General features: G+C 44.7%; 1 protein-coding gene and 1 long non-coding RNA gene across 9 annotated transcripts in view; one reads left to right on the top strand and one right to left on the bottom strand.

Annotated features, from left to right (window-relative positions):
• Window positions 1-22717, bottom strand: part of Fhod3 (formin homology 2 domain containing 3) — a 426147-nt gene that overhangs the window by 124672 nt on the left and 278758 nt on the right. For all 8 annotated transcript variants that reach the window (XM_028867156.2, XM_028867157.2, XM_037197014.1 and 5 more), the window contains exons 8-10: window positions 20036-20130; window positions 12306-12449; window positions 5422-5663 (exon numbers count right to left, since the gene is read on the bottom strand). In XM_028867156.2, the coding sequence (XP_028722989.1) occupies window positions 5422-5663; window positions 12306-12449; window positions 20036-20130 (481 nt within the window). The remainder of the gene's footprint in view (window positions 1-5421; window positions 5664-12305; window positions 12450-20035; window positions 20131-22717) is intronic.
• On the top strand, window positions 12456-16446 carry LOC119086248. The gene is made up of 2 exons (XR_005089476.1): window positions 12456-12667; window positions 16051-16446. It is a non-coding gene; the product is annotated as an uncharacterized LOC119086248 (long non-coding RNA).

Below are 22717 nucleotides of genomic sequence, written 5' to 3'. Positions count from 1 at the left end.
GTACTTGAAACTACACTTGGGTGGGATCATTTGTTTCTGCCATCAGCTCCCTATCTGGGACAAGGGGATGTTTGTTTTCATCTCCTCAGCAAAAGCTCACACAACAGCCTGTGTTTTTATGCTAATGACTTTGCAATTTATTAGAAGGAATACTTCTATTCCAAATACAGCAGGCACATTGTTATTATTATTCGTCTTCTAACTTACATGGTAAATGCAGGAACTATTTTTTTTTTTTTTTTTTTTTTACCCTTTTAGCTTCTGGGTCAATGCTTGACAACATCAGCAACTGATGGAGAACTGTGCGAAGCTGCCCTTCCATGCTGGTCCTCCAATTCCACCTACACATCTCTGGCTATATGAGCACACAGACGGTTACATGATTCCTATCCCACCATAGGATAACGAGGACTGGCCTCAAATTGCACAACTCTGTTATACAAGTATGTTGCTGTCTTGCCAATTTGTTTCATGCAGGTGTCACATTCCATGATGTCAAATTTTTGGAATGTGATAGACTCAAGGCTGATTAGAACTGGCTGTGTTTGGTTACTGATTGATTCATTAGATTAAGTCAAGCTTGTCCCTAACCAAATTCAGTGTATTTGCTGAGAATCTGAACAGTGAAAATTTGCTAAACAGAGATAAAACCAATATTAGAATAGGGATTCTGCTATAATCTACATATGCCAGAGTGACCAAGCAATAGGTAAGACATTCCACATCTCCATTCTTGCTATTAAAAAAAAATACTGTCTCTGTGATGGTTGTAAAATGTCAATGAAATCTTTATGCCAGGAATATCATGTACAGACTCGAATTTTAACTGATTCATGATATTTTCTGAATAAAGTTAATTTGATCCAAAGTTTGGTATGTGAATATCTGAGGCAGGCACACAGAGTCCTATGTTCTTCTAAAAAAGCTACCTTGTCCAATTGCTGTTCCCAACCTCAGAAGTATCCCAAGAAGGAGATGAAAATTTCAGCCAATTACTTGAGCCTGCTAAGGTGTTGACCTGGATGCAGCATTCACACACTGCAGAAAAGCTAATTCTTTAGTGAGGGGTGTCCTGTACATGATGGGACAGCATTCCCGGACTGGTCCTATCACATGCCCACAGCACCCAGCACCAATAGTGATAACCAAAAACATATCCAGGTGTCCCTTGGATAGCAAAGTCATCCCTGGTTGAGAACTACTTCCTTAGGGGTCGCTAGAGCTAAGTTTATCTTGTTGTACCTCCTAACGGCCCCATCTTCCCTTTGCTCCCACCAAGTGCTGTACACCCCTCCCCCAACTTTTCACCAGCCCATCTCCAGCCTCACCTGTACCATAGGAATTTGTGATCAACAAGATCCTCATAATCTCTTCATGGAATTGTCCTCACAAGGTCTCATATATCCCAAGCTGTCCTCAAATTTACTATGTAGCTGATGATGACCTTGAACCCTCAACCTCCCAGTCTACTATTTGAGTGTCAGGACTACAGGTATCTACCACCACATCTGGCTTATGTGATGCGTGTGATCGAGCCCAGGGTTTGTGCATGCTACACAAGCTGTCTACCATCTGAGCCACACCACAACTCCCCTTTACTTTTTTGTTGTAGTCCCAACTGTATGATCCCCACAGTCTTCTCAAATGGCATGGTGGGTTTCCCTCTCCTTCCTCGCATATTCTTCATTGGCAATTTCATCCCATTTTTCCTCCATTTCTCTAAAAATATCTGGCCCCTGAGAACAGTAGTTGGTCAAATACAACCAGTGAGCTCAATCTGGCCTAGAATCTGTTTTGGAGAGCCTGAGCATTAGTATATATTTTACATTTTCAATGGTTGGAAAACACCAGGAGATTAGTATTTCATGACATCTGAAATTTACATGACAGCCAGCCATCACTACCCTTTCATGCACGTGGCATAAACCTATACCTTCCATTCCCCAGCCAGCTGTCACTGTGCACAGTTCGCCAGGTCACTCTTCCATGCCCTTAAAATACACACATGACTGAGAGCTAGATGGTACCATGCAAGCATCAGTTGACTTAGTGAAGTTTGAAATTACCTCTGGAGAGTGGAATGTGTGTGCAACTCAACAGGATGGAATCCAGAGTCACACGTTAGGTCCTGTGCAGTGTTTCAGACCAGAAACACTGGAGGACAGAAGGGAAGGAGATCTATTGTGTGTTGAGAACAAGCACCTGGCTGAACAGGGGCATGTTTAGGGAGGCAAATCAAGGTCAGAGACTATCCTAAGAAGCAGGAAATGCAGGGTAGAATGGGATGCTCATGAAAGAAAGAGCCCCAGCCTGTATGCGCACTCCACTGTGTTCCTGCTTTAGGCTAGACAAACGTCAAGGACATTTTAGTCCTAGGAATGGTAACAATATGAGTCTGAAACACTGCTGGAGTTTTTGTTCAGTTTTGCTAATTAGGTGGCCCCAAATAATTTTCTCAGAAGTAAATAAAAATGCTCAAAATTTTCTTCTTATAATCAAATCTGTAAAAAAATAAGTACAGAGATAAAATTCTTTATGGTACACATATCACATAACACATTTTCAGGTGACAGGCGAACAATACATTCTACCTTATTTGGCCAATGGCCAGTGTAGAAGTCATGACACAGTAATGTGGGTTCATGGTCACATTAACTCTACTAAAAAGAAGGCAATAATCTGGCAGGCTTATGTCTGTAAGGAAGCTTGATGTGGTGTCCTTTTCAACTCTTCTTGAATTTTATATTTACCTCAGTAAAGATGATGCCCATATGGTATGCCGACCAATTCTCCTCCCTAAAAAGTCTGACGTATAAGTCTTGTTCAATGAATATGTTTAGGAGTGGGTAGGTGGGAAGTAGCTTTGAATACTGAGAGTCCAGATTCGAGTTTAACTCGTGGCTCAGCCCATCCCTTGCTCCTGATATCCACTGCAAAGCCCATCATACCTGCTGTCTGGTATTTGTCCTAACTTCCTGCTCAAGAGGGTCTTAATGAGAACTAAGCTCAAAGGATTTGAGCAAAGAGTTCCACACACATTTCCAACAACGTGGATTCCTTTCTGACCTCTCACATTTCTCCCATCTTTTCCAGAGTGTTGGGATCACTGGTGTCACAGAAGGTAAAATGCAGCCTCTGAGTCCTCCTGTGTGGCATTTGCAGAAACCTCACTACAGACGAGCAGCAAGTATGTCCAGGGAGTTCACAGGCATTGCTTCCCGGGCCTCTGAGGGGTGGGACCTAGCAGCTGCTTGATTCTGAAGTACTATTTTAGGTCACAGCTGTTGAGCATGTGACACTGCTCAGGTACACGGGGACCATTTCCCATTTTCTTTCTTGCCTTCCTTCCCCCATCGCAGTCTTGTCTTGATGGAAACTGCACCATCACCATGACACTCCAGACTCTCCAACAGGCTTTATGGACAGTTATTTCAAAGTTACAGGGCTGAACGATGCCTTCTCTTTTCAGAGTTACATTCATTTACTTATTTTTGCAGTACTAAGAACCAAACTCAGGGCCTCACATGTGCCAGGCAAGCACTCCACGCTGAGCTACACCCCAGGTCTCTTTAGTGTTCTCGATCTCTACAAACTGGAAGGTACTTCCCCCAAATGCTACGAAATGTACATTAAAGCAGTAGCTTCAGCACAATGAAAAATGCATAGTATTTGCAGAGAACAAAGCAAGCGTTGTCTAGAGCAGTGTGTCTTTATCTTCTCCCCACCCCAGATTCAATTCCTGCTGAGCCCAGAACTTGGGCACAGTGAACTGTTCTCAGAACAGTGCCCTGAACTGCCGTCATCCTTGCCAATGTATTAGAAGATGCTGTCACACAAGCGCACAGCGTAGGGACCTTTGAGACGCAGAAGAGGGGTAAAGAAAGCAGAAACAATCACAACATGGATCAGACAGAGTGAAGAATCAGCGAGGCCAACAATGCTCACCGCACCCCTGCCTCCAGCATCTGTACTGGTTTTTAATTTTTTTTTTTTTTTCTTCAGTGACTGTGTACACTGCTTTCCTCAACCTCCTCTGTGTCGATTCCTCAAACTGCCCGCTAGGGGCAGTGTTGGAAGAGTGCTTCCAGTGTGGTGTGGCTCAGCCCTTGAGTTTCACCTTCAAGGTCCTGAGTCACAAATGCAACGCTTACGGTAAATCTTCCCAACTTTAATCTATTCAGAAGCCTGGGGCTTTCACGAGAGTAGAGCTGGTCACGCAAACTCAGAAACAGGACCTCTGGGCCCATGACATAGAAAGGGACCGTGCATGCTGCACATGACTCTCAAACCAGGACCCCTCCTGCTTCCAGGTTAACAGGCACATGAGCACCAGACTGCTTGAGCTACATCTTGATGATGGAAATGGTGAGTTATTATCTCTGCAATGGGGGCTGAGGGAGGGGACCCACATATTCTTGACAATTGAGTTTCAAAAGGTGGTCGGTCTGATGTATTCTGAGTTATTTTCTCCTTCACCATGCAGCCAGGTAAGCTAAATTTGACTCCCAGAACTATTTTCAGGATGAGAGAGAATGATGGAGCCATTGATACTGATATGAGCATGGCTTGCATCCTACCTCAGTGCCATGGTTGGGGTGGTCAACCTCTGTGGCCCATTATTCCAGCAACTAGGCAGCATCCACATGGAGCAGCTATCTCAGGGCCTGAGAAACCCAGCCATCCTTCTATTACACCTGTTTTTCCTAGTCATTGCAGGCTACCACAGGTTTAGTCAAACTTCCATTTTTGAACCTATATCATTTCTTTTAGGTCTATGAGTCCCTCTGTTTCTTTCTATCTACCTCATTCTCTTTCCCTGGCTTAGATGTGAGGTTTACAATGATAAAGATCATATTTTTGTTGTGTACGTGTGTGTATGTGTGTGTGTGTGTGTGTGTGTGTGTGTGTGTGTGTGTGTGTGTGTGTATGTGTCTTTATACCTTTGAATGGTCCTGACCTATAATGGACACTCAATAAAAACGTTTACTGAATGACTAAATGATGAAATGAGTATGTGCTGCACACAAAGAGATGCCTTTACATTTACATATATATATATATATATATATATATATATATATATATTCACATATCTACAGCCAATCTGTGTAAGGCAACATTATCTTAAGAGCCATCCAGTCTTGCATTTCTATGTGGCATACCATTTATTTCTAGTGCATGGTTTGTATTTTGGATTTTTTGCCATTTTATAAAATCCTAAATGAGTTTGGCAAGGTCAGACCTATGTTTGCCATCAGGAGCAGCTTGAGTGGGAAGTTCCCTGAGGGAGGTATGGTTTCGTGGTAGAGGAGAGGCAGGAAGCAAAGCCAGGGGCCCCTAACCATCTTTTGGGGAGGGAAATCATGATCAGTACACGTGACCTGCAGCCTTTCTCCCCCTTCCCAGTGGAGTGGAGCTTACTTTTCACAGAGATCTCGAACTTGGCTGGGTTTGAAGGCAGGAACTGACTGGGAGCAGGGGCTGGTGGGGGCTGACAGTGGGCTCTTGATATTCTGGATGGAGTGTCTCCGGCTCCTCCTACGGTCAAGGCCCTGGTGCTCACCCACACTGCCACCAGAACACATGCTGGCCCTCCTCCGGTCCCGGTGTCCACTGGGGGGTGGCTCGGCTGTCTCATCACCATCTTCATGCCTGAGTGCCACCTGAAAAAGCAGAGTGTATCAGGCAAGTCAAACTTGATAGCATTTCTCAGGCTTGGATTGTGACCTCTAAGTGGATTTAAAACTGCTTTGTTGTTGTTGTTGTATTTCAGGCCTCTACTCAGTCTCAAAGTGACCCCTATATGTGTCCAGAAGTCAAATTCAATCTGTAATTACAAAGTGCCTGTCACTATGCATTCTATGGATCAAACTGATACAGAAGAGACAACTAAGTATGAAAAATACATGGAATTATCTGAAATCTAAATGTTTTAGTCAGATTTTATCACTGTGGCAAAATGTCTGAGAAAGTCAACTTTGAAAGGAAAGATTTGTTTTGGCTCCTGGCGTTGGATGGTTTGGGTGCGTTTAGGTCTATGGAAAGACAATGACATCACAGTGGAAGACCATGGCGAAAGAGAGCCAAACACCCACTCCATGTCTTTCAGGAAGCATAGAGCCAAGCTGTTCACTCCATGGTAGCCAGGAAGCAGAGAGTGTCACAGAAAAGATATTCTCTTAAAAGACCTCCCCCATGGCCTACGTCTCCCACCTAGACTCTGGCCCCTAGTTTCTACCACCACTTAACATGTCACCAAATTATGTCTCCATCACCGGCTTAAATTATCCACCATGTTAAAGACCAAATCACCTCTAAGTGACTGGATCCACATGAACCTAAGGGAGACACTGCCTATGAAAATCATAGCACTAATGTGGACCTCACACTACATGTCCACTTGCCTTGACCATCATCATTCCCTGCCCTCCCATGGCTCTTCTCCATTCCAGGAGGCAGAAGCTTTCCTGAAGCCACCTGGGTTCCACATGCGATCATTCCTGAGCTGCCTTCCCCAAACAGGGTGCTTAGAGGAAGAAAGAAGAGGTGAGGGTCATGAGATCTAGAAGAACAGGTTGGTTCTTCCTGTTAGTCCTTCTGAGAGGCTTTCTACAGTAGTATGTGCTGTGTGATTCCAGAAGCCCACCTAACAGTTACACTCTCAGACAACCTTTAGTGCCTGGGGTGTAGCCTGCACATGCTGCAACAAATATCTGTGACAGAAGGACTTTTTAAAAATATCCTCACCCAAGAGGCAGAGGCAGGTGGGTCTCTGTGAGTTTGAAGCCAGCCTGGCCAACATAGTGAGTTCTAGGACAGTGAGGGCTACAGAGAGATCCTGTCTCCAAACACACACACACACACACACACACACACACACACACACACACACAGAGAGAGAGAGAGAGAGAGAGAGAGAGAGAGAGAGAGAGAGAGAGAGAGAGAGAGAGAGAGAGAGAGAAAGTGAAGGATTTGAGTTCACAAGCCTAGGGAGCCATATACAAAGCATCCTAAAAATTTTTGGAATAAAAATTTCCCCTTAAAAAGTGATCCATATTTATACAGAGAATTGACTAATACTTTTTGCCATTTTGGGTTCTAGAGGGGAAACCGGGGCCAGTTGGCACCACACCCAAAGGCTACTTTAGGCAGGTCTGTATGGTTCCTCATGCAGAGGTCTCGCATATCCAGCTCTTATCTTGCTCCACACTAAATGATGCCCCAAGGAGTTCTAGCTCTGTTATCCTTTGCATTCTGTCCCAGTGTACACTCACCTCAGCTTACTCTGGTGGCAAGCTCTGCTCCTCGGCCTCTCTCACTGTTCTCCACCATGGGCTTTGCCCATCTGCATTCTTTATTATGGGCTAGTTTGGTTTTCATGTGAACTGTCTGTAAACCTAGACAGCAAGAGCATTTCCTTTGGGGTTTAGCAGACCTTTGTGTGCACATCAGTTCTGCCTCCAATGACCTAGCTGGGACCTGTAGCAAGTCATACACTCTCTGGTCCCTTGTTGAGAATAGCTGTATTTGGGAGGATATCAAGATATCAAAGGAGGGAAGCTTCTCTGTGGATGGTACTCAAGCAGAGATGCCCTCCTCTGGCCCAAGCACAGAGGAAGATGTCAGAAATTTCCCAAACTCTATGATCACACAGAACCACCAGGTAGACAACCTTCAGTCCAGCTGGACCAGGCTCGACTATGCCCTGCAGCCTGTTAGACTAAGCAACTGTGGAGTCATGTGGTCCCATGCATCTCCAAATGTGTAGGTTTTCTTGTTTTGAAGATGTCTACAATTTAATCCTGCCCAGTGAGAGAATGGAGAAATAAAGAGAAATCGAGAGCTGAGAATGTTCTGTGTTCCCCAGGACAGGAAAGCTGGCTTCCACAGGAGTGATTGCCTGACATTTTCATAGCTCCTGACAGGAAGTACAGTACCCAAGACACATAGCTGATGAACAACATGTCATCTACCTCCACCCTTCACTCTTATTTCCCCCGGCCCCAGCATTTAGATAAGAGGGATTCAGTGTGACCTATCTAAGTTATAGACATATTTTATAACGAGTACTCAGATATATGAAAATAATTTGAAAATCTTTTGTTCATTTTATTTCCCTAGAATTCATCCCCAAACACACTGTTAAAAGCTTGGGGCAAGAACTGATGAGTTCACCCACGGCTCATCTTTGCGCAATCTCACTGGAAATTCCTGTTCTCAAGAGTCCCGTCTGGAAGCACAAATATTAAAAGTGAAGTTCAGTGTTTGGCAAGTCACAACCATCACCTCAACTTTAAAACTCTAAGTGGTACCATGTGGGCAAGTCTGGGAAGGAGAACTCCTCACCAGCAGCAGCACTTCTCAGTATTTCCAGTCTGGTTTTTCCCTCCATTTCTGACAGCACACTCTTAGACCATTTGAACTTCCCCTGACCTGAAGTGTTGACTGTTTCTTATTAAGCACACATTTGCAGTGATATGAGTGGGTCCAAAGCACAGTTCAGATATTTCTAATTCCTTGTCTAACCTCAAAGGTCCAAGGATCAAGTGACATTCCACTCATGGTGCCCTCCCGAGAAGCAGTGTGCAGGGAGTCACTTTTGCTGCCCCGTGTCAAGGAAAAGGGAGACTGACCAGAAAGTTCAAGTGAAGAGAAGACTCTGAGGCCATGATCTAGGCAACACCATGATGTATATAATTCATTCGGGAATATCTCAAATTCAGATCCATGACCAAACACTTGTCAAAGTGGGGGAGAAAGGGGGAGGGAGGAGGAGGGGTGTAGCCAGGTGTGGTGGTACAGCCTGGCATCTCGAGAACTGAGGCAGGAGGATTCAGAGTGCAAGGGCAGCCTGGACTGTGTTAACAAGCCTCTGGAAATAAGAAGGGGAGCTACAGTGAATTATGCTGCAGTTAGTACAAGGCTGCTGATATCTTTGATTCTTGTGCTTTTTAGTAAATATCCAGGGGTGGGTGGTTTCACTGGGAATCTTTTCACAGTGTTTTAAGCCTCTTTTACTGTGGAAATTTCAGACACACACAATAGACAGGGATGAGCAGAAACTGTGTGATTGTATGTCACCCACAGTAGTCTAACAGGTGTGAGTTCAGAGTCAACATTTGCTCATTTACATCTCACTTTTTTGCCTTCAACCCCATGGCTAATTTTTCAATGAAATATCAAAGACTATATCATTATCATCTGTAAATACTTTAACATATACCCCTAAAAAGATTGCTAAATCCATAACTACCCTATTATTGCCCTACTTAGCACAATAACCTCTTGATATTATCAAATACTAATTTTTGGTGGGAGGGAACTCTGGGCCTGTGCACGCTAAGCACACGTTCTACCAGTGAGCTACACTGATGACTGTAGAGTGTTAGGTCTCCGGGGACTTACACGCCACCCTGTGTCATCCCTTCCTGCCTCAACACTAAGCTTAGTTGTGTAACTTGCTTTGAGCAATTGGAACATTTTTTTAATGAGGCTCAAAACCATTACCATTTCTCCAAGTTTTTATCATAATGTGACTGTGTTCCATGACGGGCAGCCATCTTCGCAGCAGGTGTGACCCTTTTCCACACTCCTGTCCCACACCTACACAGTTCAGTTCGGCTGTTACGTGAGGTGCATGTCGGTGTCACAGCATTTCAACGAGAGACTGTGTGATAGCAGGTTGTGACCACGACATAGTGTTATAGATGCTCACGCTGCTTCGTTAGTCTGTGTCATCCCTCTCACACAGAGGCTAGGCTTGACCATGTGACTTGCTTTGGCCAATGGGCCATCAGTAAACATGGCACCAACCCTGGAAGTATTTGTGCTAGTCTTGCTTTTCACAAATGCTGCTATCCTGTGAAGAGGTGGGAGCTCGCTTGCTGATCACATGTGGCCCAGACAAGAGCCCAAATCAATCTGAAAGTCAGCTGATCCAGCTGAGTGGGACCTTTCATGCCCAGTAAGGCCACCAGGCAGCCAAAACACCTGAAAATGTCTTAGCTGAACCAGGCCAAATTCCTGATTCCAAGAACCAAGATCAGTGAGTATTGTTTAATACTAGTTGATCATGGTATGTTTGTTACACAGCAAAAGATAACTGATACATATTTTTAACTATCTATGAGATGGAAAGCTCTTATGGAAGGGGAACCATTTGTTAACAAGTTTTAAAAGTAACAGCTATTTACCAGCCAGAAGTCTCCAGTGGCAAAATGTCTTTCTCCTTACAAAAAGAACATTTTTTAAAACAAAGTTAACACATATGATCTGACAAAAGATTTTTTATTTTGACCATTTATGTGTTTGAAAAAAAATCACACGTGGCTAAACAATTTCAATGAATTTAATTAAACATGGATCAAATCACCTTTCTGAAGTAGAATTGAATTACACAAAATAAGGCCTGTCCCAGAAAGCCTGAGACATGTGGCCACCAGACATCCTGTCCCATTAGAAAGTCTACCCACACTTTCTGCAGGCACTTGAGAAATTTCAAGTCTTTTTGAGGCAAGTATTGGCTCTACATGTAGATTCTTCTTGCTCTCCTTGCATATATTTACAATTGGCTGCCTATGTTAGTAAATGTTTTCTAAAATCCATTAACTTTCAGATAGGAATGAGGATCCAGACTCTGTCTGCTACCTAAAGCATGTGGTTGTCACCCTGAGTTACTATTTGGGCATCAGAATAAATCATACACTTCCCCAGCTTCATGCCTGGCAACACCGTCATATGCATGCGTGATGCTTGCAGAAGGCAGTCATCCAAACACTTAATGCACTCTAGGCAGTTGTGCTGGGCCCTGGCATTAGAGAGAGGCATGGGGCGTAGGACTCAGAGCAGCTCAAAGTGACAGACAGGGTTGTCACGAGAACTGCTGGACAGAGGCATGGAGACATTTGCTTATGAACAGTGGGAAACGGGGAGCAAGACTTCATGGAGGTGACACTTAGGGAGTTTGACGGCTGAAGAATTGGGAAAAAGAACCCCACATAGGGTGGAGAAGAAGGTAAAGGGAGGCTCCTCAAATGACCCAATTTCCACATCCAAGAAATGGGGGAAGTTGAGTGTAGCTGAACCACCAAAGGTATCAGTGGAGATTGGTGCCCTGTACAAGCCTCACTTAGGCAGACTGTGAAATGGGGGATCAGCGATACCCGCCACCGAGCGACCCTGAGAGCTTTGCTTCCATGTAAGTCACATTTGGAGATGAATACAGAGAAGGGAGTTTTCTCATCCTTTCCAACCCTGCTACTTTCCCATATTAGCCAATCACTTATGCTGAACGATAACACAGAACAATGTAGACAGAGAGAGAAGCTCAGGATTCCTTTTACAGCCATCCCTTCATTGCTGACCAGGCAGCTGAAGACAGAGTGTTGGTAGAATGCACACTTATCCAGAAACAAAAGAAAAATGGGTAATTCTAATACGGTTTCCTCTGTCCTGATATGACTGACAATATTTGCAAACAGCAGATTCCAAATATGAGCCAGGAAAATTTGACAACCCTGCCTACAAAATACTGTCATATTTGTATTTTAAGTGATATCACATGGTATAAAGACAAGCAATGGAGTTCAATGTTCAGTTTTGATTTTTCTTTCCTTGTGACATACCATAGCAAACAAAAAAAGCACTGTAATAAGGCAAGAGAAAACACAGAAGGAAGTACAATGTTGTGAGGAATCTCACTGTTTTTGTTCTAGGAATGGTGGCACCTGTAACCCTAGCACTTGGGAGGTGGAGCCAGGAGGATTTGGTGTTGAAGGTCACCCTTGGCCTCATGTGGAGTCTGAGGCTAGCCTGGGCTACTCAAGACTCTGTCTTGAAAATAGGGGATACGGTTTTCCCAAGAATACCCATGAATTTCCACTTCACACTACACTTTATGCAGGGGAGTGTCCCCCTTGCTATCTCTCCCTCCCTTCCTTTCCCTCCCTCTCCTTCCTCCTCTCTGACCCTGCCTCTATACCTGATTTTTCCCTGAGTATAGGTACTGACAACAGAGCACATATTCTTCAAAACAGAATAGCTGTGAGTTTCCTGTGCCGAAGGTTCTTAAGCTCCAGCACCTACTAGGGTCTCCTGGAACACTTGTTGGGACAAGATTTCCGGCCCCACTCTTAGTTTCTGATTCAGCAGGCCTGGGTAGGATCCAAAAGCTTTCATTTCTAGAAAATTCTCATGGTGTGGAAGCCCCTGTACCACACTTAGAACCCTGGTCTGGAGGACAGGTGACATCACCCTTTGACCTTTGCTGATGCTGTGGATGACTTAGAAAAGGCACATTCTGTTACCTCATAGATGTTAAACTGCTCCAGCAAGTCCAGGTCTGTCCCTTTCTTGTTCAAGTGCCTCTGGGCCACAGCAGCGATGCCCAGCTCCTCCAAGCAGTCCACCACGTCATAGAAAGTGTCTTGATCTGGCAGTCCTGCCAATGTCTGCAAGAGAAGACCAGGAGACAGCCATATCTTAGGGGAATTGTCACAAGACAATGAAGACCTCAATTCTAACAACCCACAACAGGGCAAGACACACGATGAATTCATTCAATGAGGAAATCTCCTGAGAGGGAGTAGAGTGAACTCAGGACTCTTCCCGCGAGGGTACACTGCAGCAGGAGCCCCTGCAACCAAATGGGGGCTGGGAACTCCTGTGGGTGAGTTGTTGCACTCATTGCTAGGCTAGCTAGGGGAAGGGATTTAGCAGGTGTCGTCAAGGTTCCAAATCAGATAGTCCTCTGTGGTAAGTGGGCAAACCCCTTAAGAGAGGGCGTTGGTTTGGAAGAAAGAGCAAGACACAATGAGCTGAGCAGCTGTGTGTAAAGGAGTCCAGCAGACAACCACAAAAGGCTGCCAGAGTCCATCCTGGCCAGCATCTTGACTGTAGCCTTGGAAGACCCTGAGCAGACAACCCAGTAAGGATGTGTCTGGACTCTTGCCCCTTGGGAACTGTGAGATGATAAATGTGCATTGCTCTAAGAGACCAAGTTTGTCACGTGCCAGTGGAAATTTAATATGCTTCTAGATGTGAAATTCTGATTATAATCAATATAACAGTGCGAGTTTTAATTTAATGATTCTCTTCTATTCGAATGAAGCAGAGCCTCTCTTTGCTCTATGAAACTTTGGGAAACATGAGACGTTTCAAAGCAGCGAGCAAGAGCCAAAAAGACAGCAAACTAACTAGGGACTAAAGAGAAGTTCCCAGGATTCCAGGCTGGAGACTGGGTGGAGACTGGGTGGGTGGCTCTGAGTGGGGCTTCACCCCTGTCTACAGTCATTTCTGGTCACCTGTGAAATTCCTCCCCTCCCTGAGCATCATCTCCCTCATATGTAAGACGAGAGGGGCTTGCACTAACTCTCAAGGCTCCTTCTGTTCTGAGCAGGACCCTGCTGAGAGCATTCCCCCTGTAGGAGAGGCAGAACTCAGAGAAAAAACCTGCCCCCCCATCTCTGGGGGAGGAGCCATGTTTGGCGGACTTTCTGAGATGAGTTTGAGTTGAGTCTGTGACCCTCCAGTGTTCACGTAGGCTGCAGTGGGACCGTGGCATTTCCCCCGGTGCAGGAAGGTCCTACATCCCAGACACAAAGTCACCTTTTCCAGGCTGCTGCTCTAATATGCTCAGCTACCTCCACCTCATTCCCACCTGGGCCTCTCCCATTCCCCTGCCAGGATCAGTGCTAAGACACCTACAGCTGGCAAAGACCATGGCCTTGCCAGAAAGTCCTGAGGCATGAGCTTCCTGAGGCTGGGAACACCCCACAGCTGCCTTACATCTGGCATCCCTGACCTCCGTTTTCTTACAGACTTTGTCTTGCCAAAATCTGTCACTAACATTTCTTTACTGGCATTTAGTCAGAGACCAAACTCTGTCTTCAAAGAAATTCGTCTCTCCTTGGGTTTTTAGAGGATAAAACTTCATACAGGATGAAACCAGTGTGGCAAAGCCCATGCTCTCACACTTCCCAATGTCACCTGTGGAAGGCAAGAACTGTGATCTTCAACCGCCTCCAAGGCAAATGGATAACGTAGACACATGGGTGAATATATTGGGGTGCACCTGTGCGGCACAATGATATATACCCCGCAAAGGGAGTGAGTTATTAACATACACACTAACACACCTGAGTGTGTTTTATACAGAGAGAGGGAAGCCAGCTTCAAAGGGTTACATACTACAAGAATCCATTTGACCCTGAAAAGATAAGACTATAGTACCTAGAAAATCAGTGGTTGCCAAGGGTTATGGATTGGGGGTTAAGATGTCTATGAAAAGACACTAGTAAGATTTTTAGGGGAGATGGAATCTATATGTATCCTAACTGTGTGAAGTCAATCCACCTGTGTGTGTGTTAAAACTCATACAGCCACATACCAGAAGGGAAAAAGCCATTTCAATGTTTAAAGCAATAAAATTAAATGTTTAAAAAGTCATCCACTTAGCCTGAATCTCACATGATTAACTATGCCCAGGCCCTAATGAAGCAATGACTCTTCCCAGAGCTCCCTGGGGTCCTTTTGCTATCTCCCCAATCCTCATCTTATTCTATGAGGTGAATAGTCTGAGGCCCTATTCCAAGCAAGAGCTCTACCCAGGAGGAATTCAGCTATGGCAGAGGAGGTTACAGTCTCATTTTGACATTTTCCTTCCCTCAATTCTTTTCAAGACACGTGTAGGGATGCAGAAAGGTAGAGGGTTTGCTTGATGTCTCTGGTAAACAACAACAGCAAAAAAAACCACCCTGGTCTCAGAACCCAAGGCAGACTAGGGTTACTGCCTTTATCATGGAAATGTCAGTTTTCAAATTCATGTTATTATACCACCATTTATTTTGTCTAAATTGATTCTAGTTAGAAACCACCCAATTTGCAACATAGTTTCCCAGACTTTAGAATTTGGTGTGTTGTGTTTTTGTTTTTGTTTTTCCCAGACTCACATTAACGGTTCATTTTGCTACTCTGTTTGGTAGCTTGGTGCATTTGACTCATTGGGGCCATAAACATGACTGCAATTCAATAAAACAAAATGAACTCTGAGTGGCAGTGGGCTGTGGACTTTTTCAGGAATGGTTGTGTCTGGAGCAACCTCTCCCAGGACCTTCTCCATTTGTAAAGAGCAGGCACTGTCCCAGCTGGCTTTTCTGTTGCTGTGATCAAACACTGACCAAAAGCAACTTTGGGATGGAAAGAGCCTATTTGGTTTACACTTCCAGGTCACAACCCATCACTGAGGGAACCTGGGACAGGAACCCAGGCAGGAAATGAAGCAGAAACATAGAGAAATTATGCTTGCTAGCCTGTTCTCTGACTCATGTTTGGGTGTCTTGGATCCACAGCCTATGTCCAACTGCCTAGGGATGGTGCTGCCCACAGTGGGCTGGACCCTCCCACCTCCATCATCAGTGGAGACAATTCCCTCATAGACATGGCCATAGACCATTTTGATCAAGGAAATTCTTCTTTTGAGGTTTTCCCTTTCCAGACTCATCTTATGTCAAATTGACTTAAAAACTAATCAGGGTAGGCACAGATAAGGTATGTCAACAAGAATTCCTCGGGGGAAAAAGCTGTGCCTGCATGGACTGATGGGTTTGCTAGAACTGCAGTGATGTGGAGAAGCTGAAATGCTGTAGGTCCAGAGGCTCATTACCTTTTCTTAGCGAGCTTTAGCGCCCCCCCCATAGCCATTCCTTGCCCACCTCTTTTTCAGAACTAATAGATAGACTAATAGACAAAAACTAATAGGCAAAAACCCTTTAAAATCTATTAATTTAACAAACCCCTAACTTCCACCAACTCAAAAGCCAAGACTGTCATGAGCTAACATCTGAGGCCTATAGAAAACCTTCCCCATCTTGCTGTAACCACCTTTCTGGTGTACCTACCAACGTATTTCAAACTTGCCTTGAGTAATGAAATACTATAAAGCTTCATGAAGCTGCTTCCAGCTTGAACATGGAATCTAAATTACCCTCAGTCTCTTTTCCCAGGCCAGAGCCACTCAAATTTGGTTCTAGAATAAACTCGTATCCCTTTCAGGTGAGAACTGTCTTGCTTGGGTAGACAGCAGAAGGGCCAGAAAAGAAGGAGCAAGCGAGGAGTCTCTGGTTTGTGTCTCACCATGTCCATCAGAGGGTGAGTGTCGACAGCAGAGGGTGTGTGTCAGTGTGACAACAGAGTGCCCATGCTCTGATGCCACAGTGAGGAAAGCGGCCACAGTCTGCCAATGAGAATGACAAAAGCAGACAACACTGGGCAAGAATGGGAATGCTCATTTTTGCTGAGTTCAGAGTTCTACAGAGCAAGGTCAGTAACTGCAAAGGACAGGAAAGAGCTAAGCTTCGCCTTCAAAAACATGCTGCAAATCCCACGGCCAAGTAAGCTGATGAGCAGAATTGGAAATAAAGTAGAGTCCTTATGATTATCCATCCGAAATGTGGCTGTCTCCTGTTGTGACCATGTAAGAGTTGGCTGTGCACTCACCAGCAAATACTCCATTAGTAAGTAAATACAGGGGCTGGAGAGATGTCACACATTAAGACCAGCAGCTACTCTTCTAGAGAACCTGGGTTCAATTCCCAGCACCCACATGACTGCTCATGGACATCTGTAACTCCAGTTCCAGGGGCCAACCTTTCTAGTCTCCATGGGCATCAGGCACACACATGCTGCACAGACAGACAGACATGCAGACAAAACTCCCATATGCATATAAAAAAAATCTTAAGATGAAAGAAACAGATGCAGGGGGCTGGAGAGATGGCCTCTGAGGGTACCTGCTCACACATGGTGCACACCCGTAATCTAACACTCAGGAAGCAGAGACAGAGATGGGGCATCAGTGTGAGTTCGAGGCCAGCCTGCTCTATACATTAAGTTCTACCCAGAACTATATAGGGAGATATTGTTTGAATTCTTTTCTTGTTTTTATATTTTATATTTTATCTTGCAGCAGCAAGAAATATAACTGTCATGGTAGAGGTGAGGTTGTCCTAAAGGGGGACACTGTGTTGTCCCCTTTGACATTGACCCCCAAGGAATTTTAGACTCTCCAGGAATCTCAAGCTTGAGGGAGAGCTGAAGCCCAGGTGCTGTCAGAGGAGGAACTTGTCTCCTGTAGAGACTTCCCATAGTTATGGTCGCTTGCAGGAGCCCCGACAATGGTGTGTCAGAGATGAGCAGGGCCACACTCTGACCAGGAAGGCATGTCTCTCACCCCTGGTTTAAACTTTAATTTCATGTTACTAGCCCACAGTCCGCCACTGGCCTCTTTATTGCCTCATCTTCCCAATGTGGCCATATTAACTAAATTTCATCTCTCTGCTTTTCACAGACTTGACTCTTGGGCTGGTATTTTGAGGATGGGTGTCTGAGCCTCACTTGCTAGAGCTGCAGGACCCAGGCTTACCCCTGATGGCAGTCATGGAGCCTGGGAGAACGTCTTTATGCTTTACTGTGTATTTCTAGTATTCATGGTTGACTTAAGGTCTTTTTTTTTAACTTCATTAATATATTCAGGATATGGGGTTTTTGGCCAATAGCTTCCTAGTTTGTCATCTGCCTATAGCTTTGAGATTTTCATTTTACAAACAAGACCCTTTATAATTTTATTAAGTAACATATTTAAATAGTTTATTTAACAATCTTTTTTTTTTTTTTGGTTTTTTTAAACAGGGTTTCTCTGTGTAGCTTTGGAGTCTGTCCTGGAACTCGCTCTATAGACCAGGCTATCCTCGATCTCACAGAGATCCGCCTGCCTCTGCCTCCCAAATGCTGGGATTAAAGGCATGTGGCATCACTGCCCAGCTCATTTTACAATCTTTTACTGTAATAATCAAAGTAAACTCGAAATAAAACAAAAAGTTGTCAGTACCAAAATGGAGTCATTTATGTCAAATCCAAGGGAAATGGCCTGTCTGGACCACACTGCAGGGACACTTATGTCCATTTGCCTAGATTAAGAATCATCCACAGAACTCTAGAGAGGCTGTTTGGTTATACCACAATTGCCCAAGGTGAGCTGCCTCCACCAATGCGTTAACACCAACTAAAGTCTCCCTTACCAATGGCCTTTGTTTCAAAGTGGCTTACATGCAATTCCTCTTTTCTTCTAAAGGCATCCCCTTACCTCAGCCTCTGCAAATGTGCCTTTAGTCTCTCCCCACCACACATCCATCTCACATTGCCATCCCTTGCTACTTGCAATAAATTTCTTGTTTAGGTGATCCAGTTTCTCCACTGTTGGGATCTAGACCAGGCTGCAGCCCAGGCCACAGTACCTGCAGCAGCCCCTCACCAATCACAGACACAGGCAAGCACCCTATTGGAGAGATATATGGATATCTAGCCAAAAGACTTTCCGATACCAAGATTTCTCATGTGGGGGAGTGAGTTTAGAGACCCAGATACACCAACAGACAACAGATAGCCACACACTCTGTTCCCCACCTCTTCCCTGCTGCCTGCTAGAGACTAAGAGTCTGGCTGCAGGCTCTCTGGCTCAGAGACTTCCACTCCTGTCTGGTAGGCCTGATTCTACTTCAGAGCCCCATACTACTGTCTGTCCCTGGTGCTGAGGCTCAAATTCTCCTAAGAGCTCCCACCATGTTACTGCCAGTTTGCCCACAACATTAATAACTCTTCTAAAACACTTCTTACTCCCCCAAATCCATCTGTGTCCCCCTTGAACCCCAGACGTGAGACTTTTCACCCACCATTCAGTTTATAACCCTTATCAGCCAGAGATTAATACCATCTTCATCTCTTCCTCAAGTGTTCTCCCCCTACAGTTTTGATGCGTTATGCTAAAATATATTTTTTATTCAGGATCGATTGCAATATATGATCTGAAAACGTTGATTTCTATTTATCACTACCCCGCCCCAATCATGGATGAATCTGTTCTATCAGCACAATGTTGACTCCATGGCAAGTTCTGAATCCTGGATCTGCTTCAGGGCACCCCCACGCCACTCATCTGCATGCTGAAAAAAGTTGACCATTCTTAGCGTGAATGCAACATGTTACCACTGAGCAGAAGCCGTGCCTCATATTTAGACTGCATCTTCTGTTAGTTAGGAGAAGCAGGTCTCCACTTATATTCCAGCAAAAGATTCTGGAACCTTCCAAAGCCTTACTCCTCATCACTGTAGTTGGTTCTACAGACTCATAGTCAACAAACAGTATAAAGAAAATCCTCAGGGTAGTGACAATGATGCTTGGGATGTGGGGTGTGACAATCTGAATGAAGGGACATTAGGACCAAGATAGTCTGTTCAGGGTCACCATGGGAACCAATGCCTCCCAAGCAGTACTTCTGAGGATAGTCTTAGAGGACTGTAACTGTCCTACAAGATGATGACCAGAAAGGGATGTGGTAGAAGTAACAGGAGCACATAGGTGAGGTCATGACAACATAAAGGAGGTAGAATCTACCTCCAGGACCCTCACCTCTGCCCAAGAGTCATAATTCAACAAACAAAAAGCCTTGTGTCTTCCTGACCTGTGAATCACTTCTTCTGAGTCAAATTGCTAATTCTAATGGGGAAATGTCATTAAGGGCGAGATTTGGTATGAAACGACCTCTTATAGTTCTTGCTCTTGCCTTCCAATCACCAAGTTGTGGCTCATAAGGAACAGTTTTTCATTTTCCCACAGCTGGTGCAACTAGCTACCATGAGCTAGGTGGCTTAACACGTCAGGACTTTATGGTCTGAAACCAAGGGCTATGTTCTCTGTAACAACAGCCCCTTGGACTTACCCTTATCCCTGACTATTTCTAGGTTGGTGGTTAGCCAACTTTGGTACTCCTAGGCTCACAGATGGACCATTCTAATCTCTGCCTCTGTCTTCATGTGGCCATCTTCCCCGTATGTGCTCATATTTTCTCCCCCCCTCTCCTTCTCCCCCCTTTCCATAAGGCCATCAGTCATATTTGATTAAAGTTGTCCTTATGACTAAAGACCCTCGTCATAGGATTTAAGGCTTTCACCCCTATTTTTTGAGGGGGCACAATCCAACCAACCTTGTTTACTAGAGTCATTGCATAAACCAATAGCTCCGTGTCCACTCCATCTTTTTCCTCTAGGATTTCCATGATGTTGGACCAGGGTTTGATGCCTATGAGTAAAGTAAAAACCATTAGAAACAGCAATTCAATGACACCCATTATCCCAATCACACTGAAGTTTCACCAAGGAGTTCTCCTGGGATACCAATGTCTTTCCATCACTGTGTGTGTAAGAGTGGACACATCTTTAAGCTGGACGTGTGCCTGTCCTGATAAACTGTATTTCTTAGCAACCAATATACTATACTATCCTGTCTCATGTTTGTTATCGGTATCCATAACTATTTGCCTGAGAAGTCTCCTTTATATTAAATACACAGTTTTATGTCTGTTCATGTGCACACTTTTGGGATGCAGACTAAAACCCTTCATAAGTAATCACTGAAAGCCCAGCAGCACACACTGAGCAAGGTGTGGAGACCTTGATTTAATCTATCAGTTCCAAGCAGTAACAGTGGCATCACTTCCTAGAACATGTCAAGAGCAAAACAATGCCACCTCTAAGCCATCGGGGTACAGATATTGTCTGGGTATCAGCTGGGTACAGAGTCTGGTGGGTAATGTCCCTTGATGGGTTTAGAATCTAGTGAAATAGCTAGACATAACTGCAAACATAGATACAAGCAGAGTCAACATCTGAGAAGTGGCAGACATATTTAGCTAAGGCAAGGGAGATACAGTGAGGATGGCTGTGGAAGGCATGGGATTCAAGGTTTCTCCAGGTGATTTCCACCACTGAAGGCTCACAAGCTCTCTGCAGCCTCTGGGATAGAGCTAGAAAACACTGTACATTCAAGACCATTAAGTCAAATGCAAGGCCACGAAGGACAAAGCCATCTCTTGGCATGGTTTCCATGTCTGAGATACATATTAGGAGTGATAGAAGCACCGGCTTGCCCTTGGGTGGGCGGGCTGGAATGTGAAGCTCTTTTCTGTGTGATTCCTCTATAAAGCATCTCAAATGGATATTACTTATTCTGGCTTGATAAAGTAAATTTGTAAATAACCTAAGCACAGCAGTTTCCGAATGCTGGTCCTTGGATGGCTGGTGACAGGGCTGACCTTGGCCTTGAGATAAACATTTCCCAAAGGCAGAAACGGTATCACTCTTGTTCATCTCTGCACATTCAGCACAGTGCCTGCCATATAGCAGAGAGTCAGTAAAACGTCTGAGAACAGTGATGATTTCTGAGAGGGTACTTAGTCTGTGAAGATGGAACAGCTTTCCAAGAATGAGAAGGCAGATACACACAGTAAGGAAAGAAGACAGAAGGACGGAGGATCAGCCACCTTCTATAAGACATGACACACACAGGTTAATTCCACAAGCAGACATGACAGCTCTCCCTGCGAGTGAACCTGGTCTCATCCTTTAGCTGAGTTACCCAGCCAGTCAGAACTAAGCAATGCCCTGCCTCTCTTTTTAACTCTGAATGAGCAGACATGCTCTCCCTCCCACTACCCACTAAATTGTCTCCAGACATTTATCATCAAACTCCTTTACAGTTAGCACCAGGGTATAGTTGTTCAAGTACCAACGAACTGACCATTTCAGCCTTCAAGACAGCCAGTCAAGGTGGCCTTGCTGTCCCAATGAGTTCAGGAAGTACCTGCTTGTATTTCTAATGGGGCATCCATCTCAGGGATTAGAGGGCTCCCAGAAGATGCTGGGAAAATTCCTGGGAGCACTGTGCTTGGGAGAAAACATTTCAGTCCCTAGTTTTAATTTTTCTGGGGCTTCTGAACTCAGAACTACTTCCTCATTGTTGATTTTCAATCCAAAGTGCCCTGTGGGGCCTGGAGAAGGAAAAGCCAAGTAATAGAGGCAGGTGTCCCAGAGAGAGGGAAAGAGCCAGGTCCCTGCCTCACTCTTACAACACACACACACACACACACACACACACACACACACACACACACACACACACCACTCCATAAATAAGCAAATGCATAAATGTAAAAAGAAAAAGATTTAAGTTGGGGATTAAGACAGGTTGGGGGACACATCTATAAGCTGAGATGCAAGTGTTTGTCTTAAGGGATTACTGTGAGGTGTCCAGGAGACAAGGCATTTCTAGTTCCTTTCTTAGCACTGATGGGGTATATTGGAAGACAAGGTTGTCATTACTGTCTGTCTCCCTCAAGATCCAATGTCCACCCACCCTGTACCCTAAACACTGCAACATAGGTTTCATAAGAGCCCGGTGCCTCCTGGTGTTTAAAAGCTCATAGTTGACTCAAATATTCGCATAATGACTGAACTCTGTGTGGACATTGACTGGCTTTGTCTGTTGCACCACAGTCACCCACGCATCAGTAGCTGCCATTATCATGGCTGTGGCTATTGATAACACTCACACTTACAACGCTCACCATCTACAAGGCTCCAGGCCAGGCCTCCCTTGCCACCAAGGCACCGTGCCTCTTTCTTAACTCAGACTAATGACATACCCACAGAAGACATGTTTGAGACATTTCCCATCTTATTCTCCTCCTAATAGGCCCCTGCATTAACTTAATCGGACACTTAACACAATGCCTTGTACATGAGCTGGTCTAATGATCAAAAACATGCTGGACATTCCTTCCAGCACATTCTGGATCTTTCCAGGTAAAAGATCTCTGTAGTCTCCACAG

Source organism: Peromyscus leucopus, chromosome 19, assembly GCF_004664715.2.
Source record: "Peromyscus leucopus breed LL Stock chromosome 19, UCI_PerLeu_2.1, whole genome shotgun sequence".
Classification (NCBI taxonomy): Eukaryota; Metazoa; Chordata; class Mammalia; order Rodentia; family Cricetidae; genus Peromyscus; species Peromyscus leucopus.
Note: the sequence above shows the minus strand (reverse complement) of the source record. Positions and strands in the feature narration are given on the sequence as shown.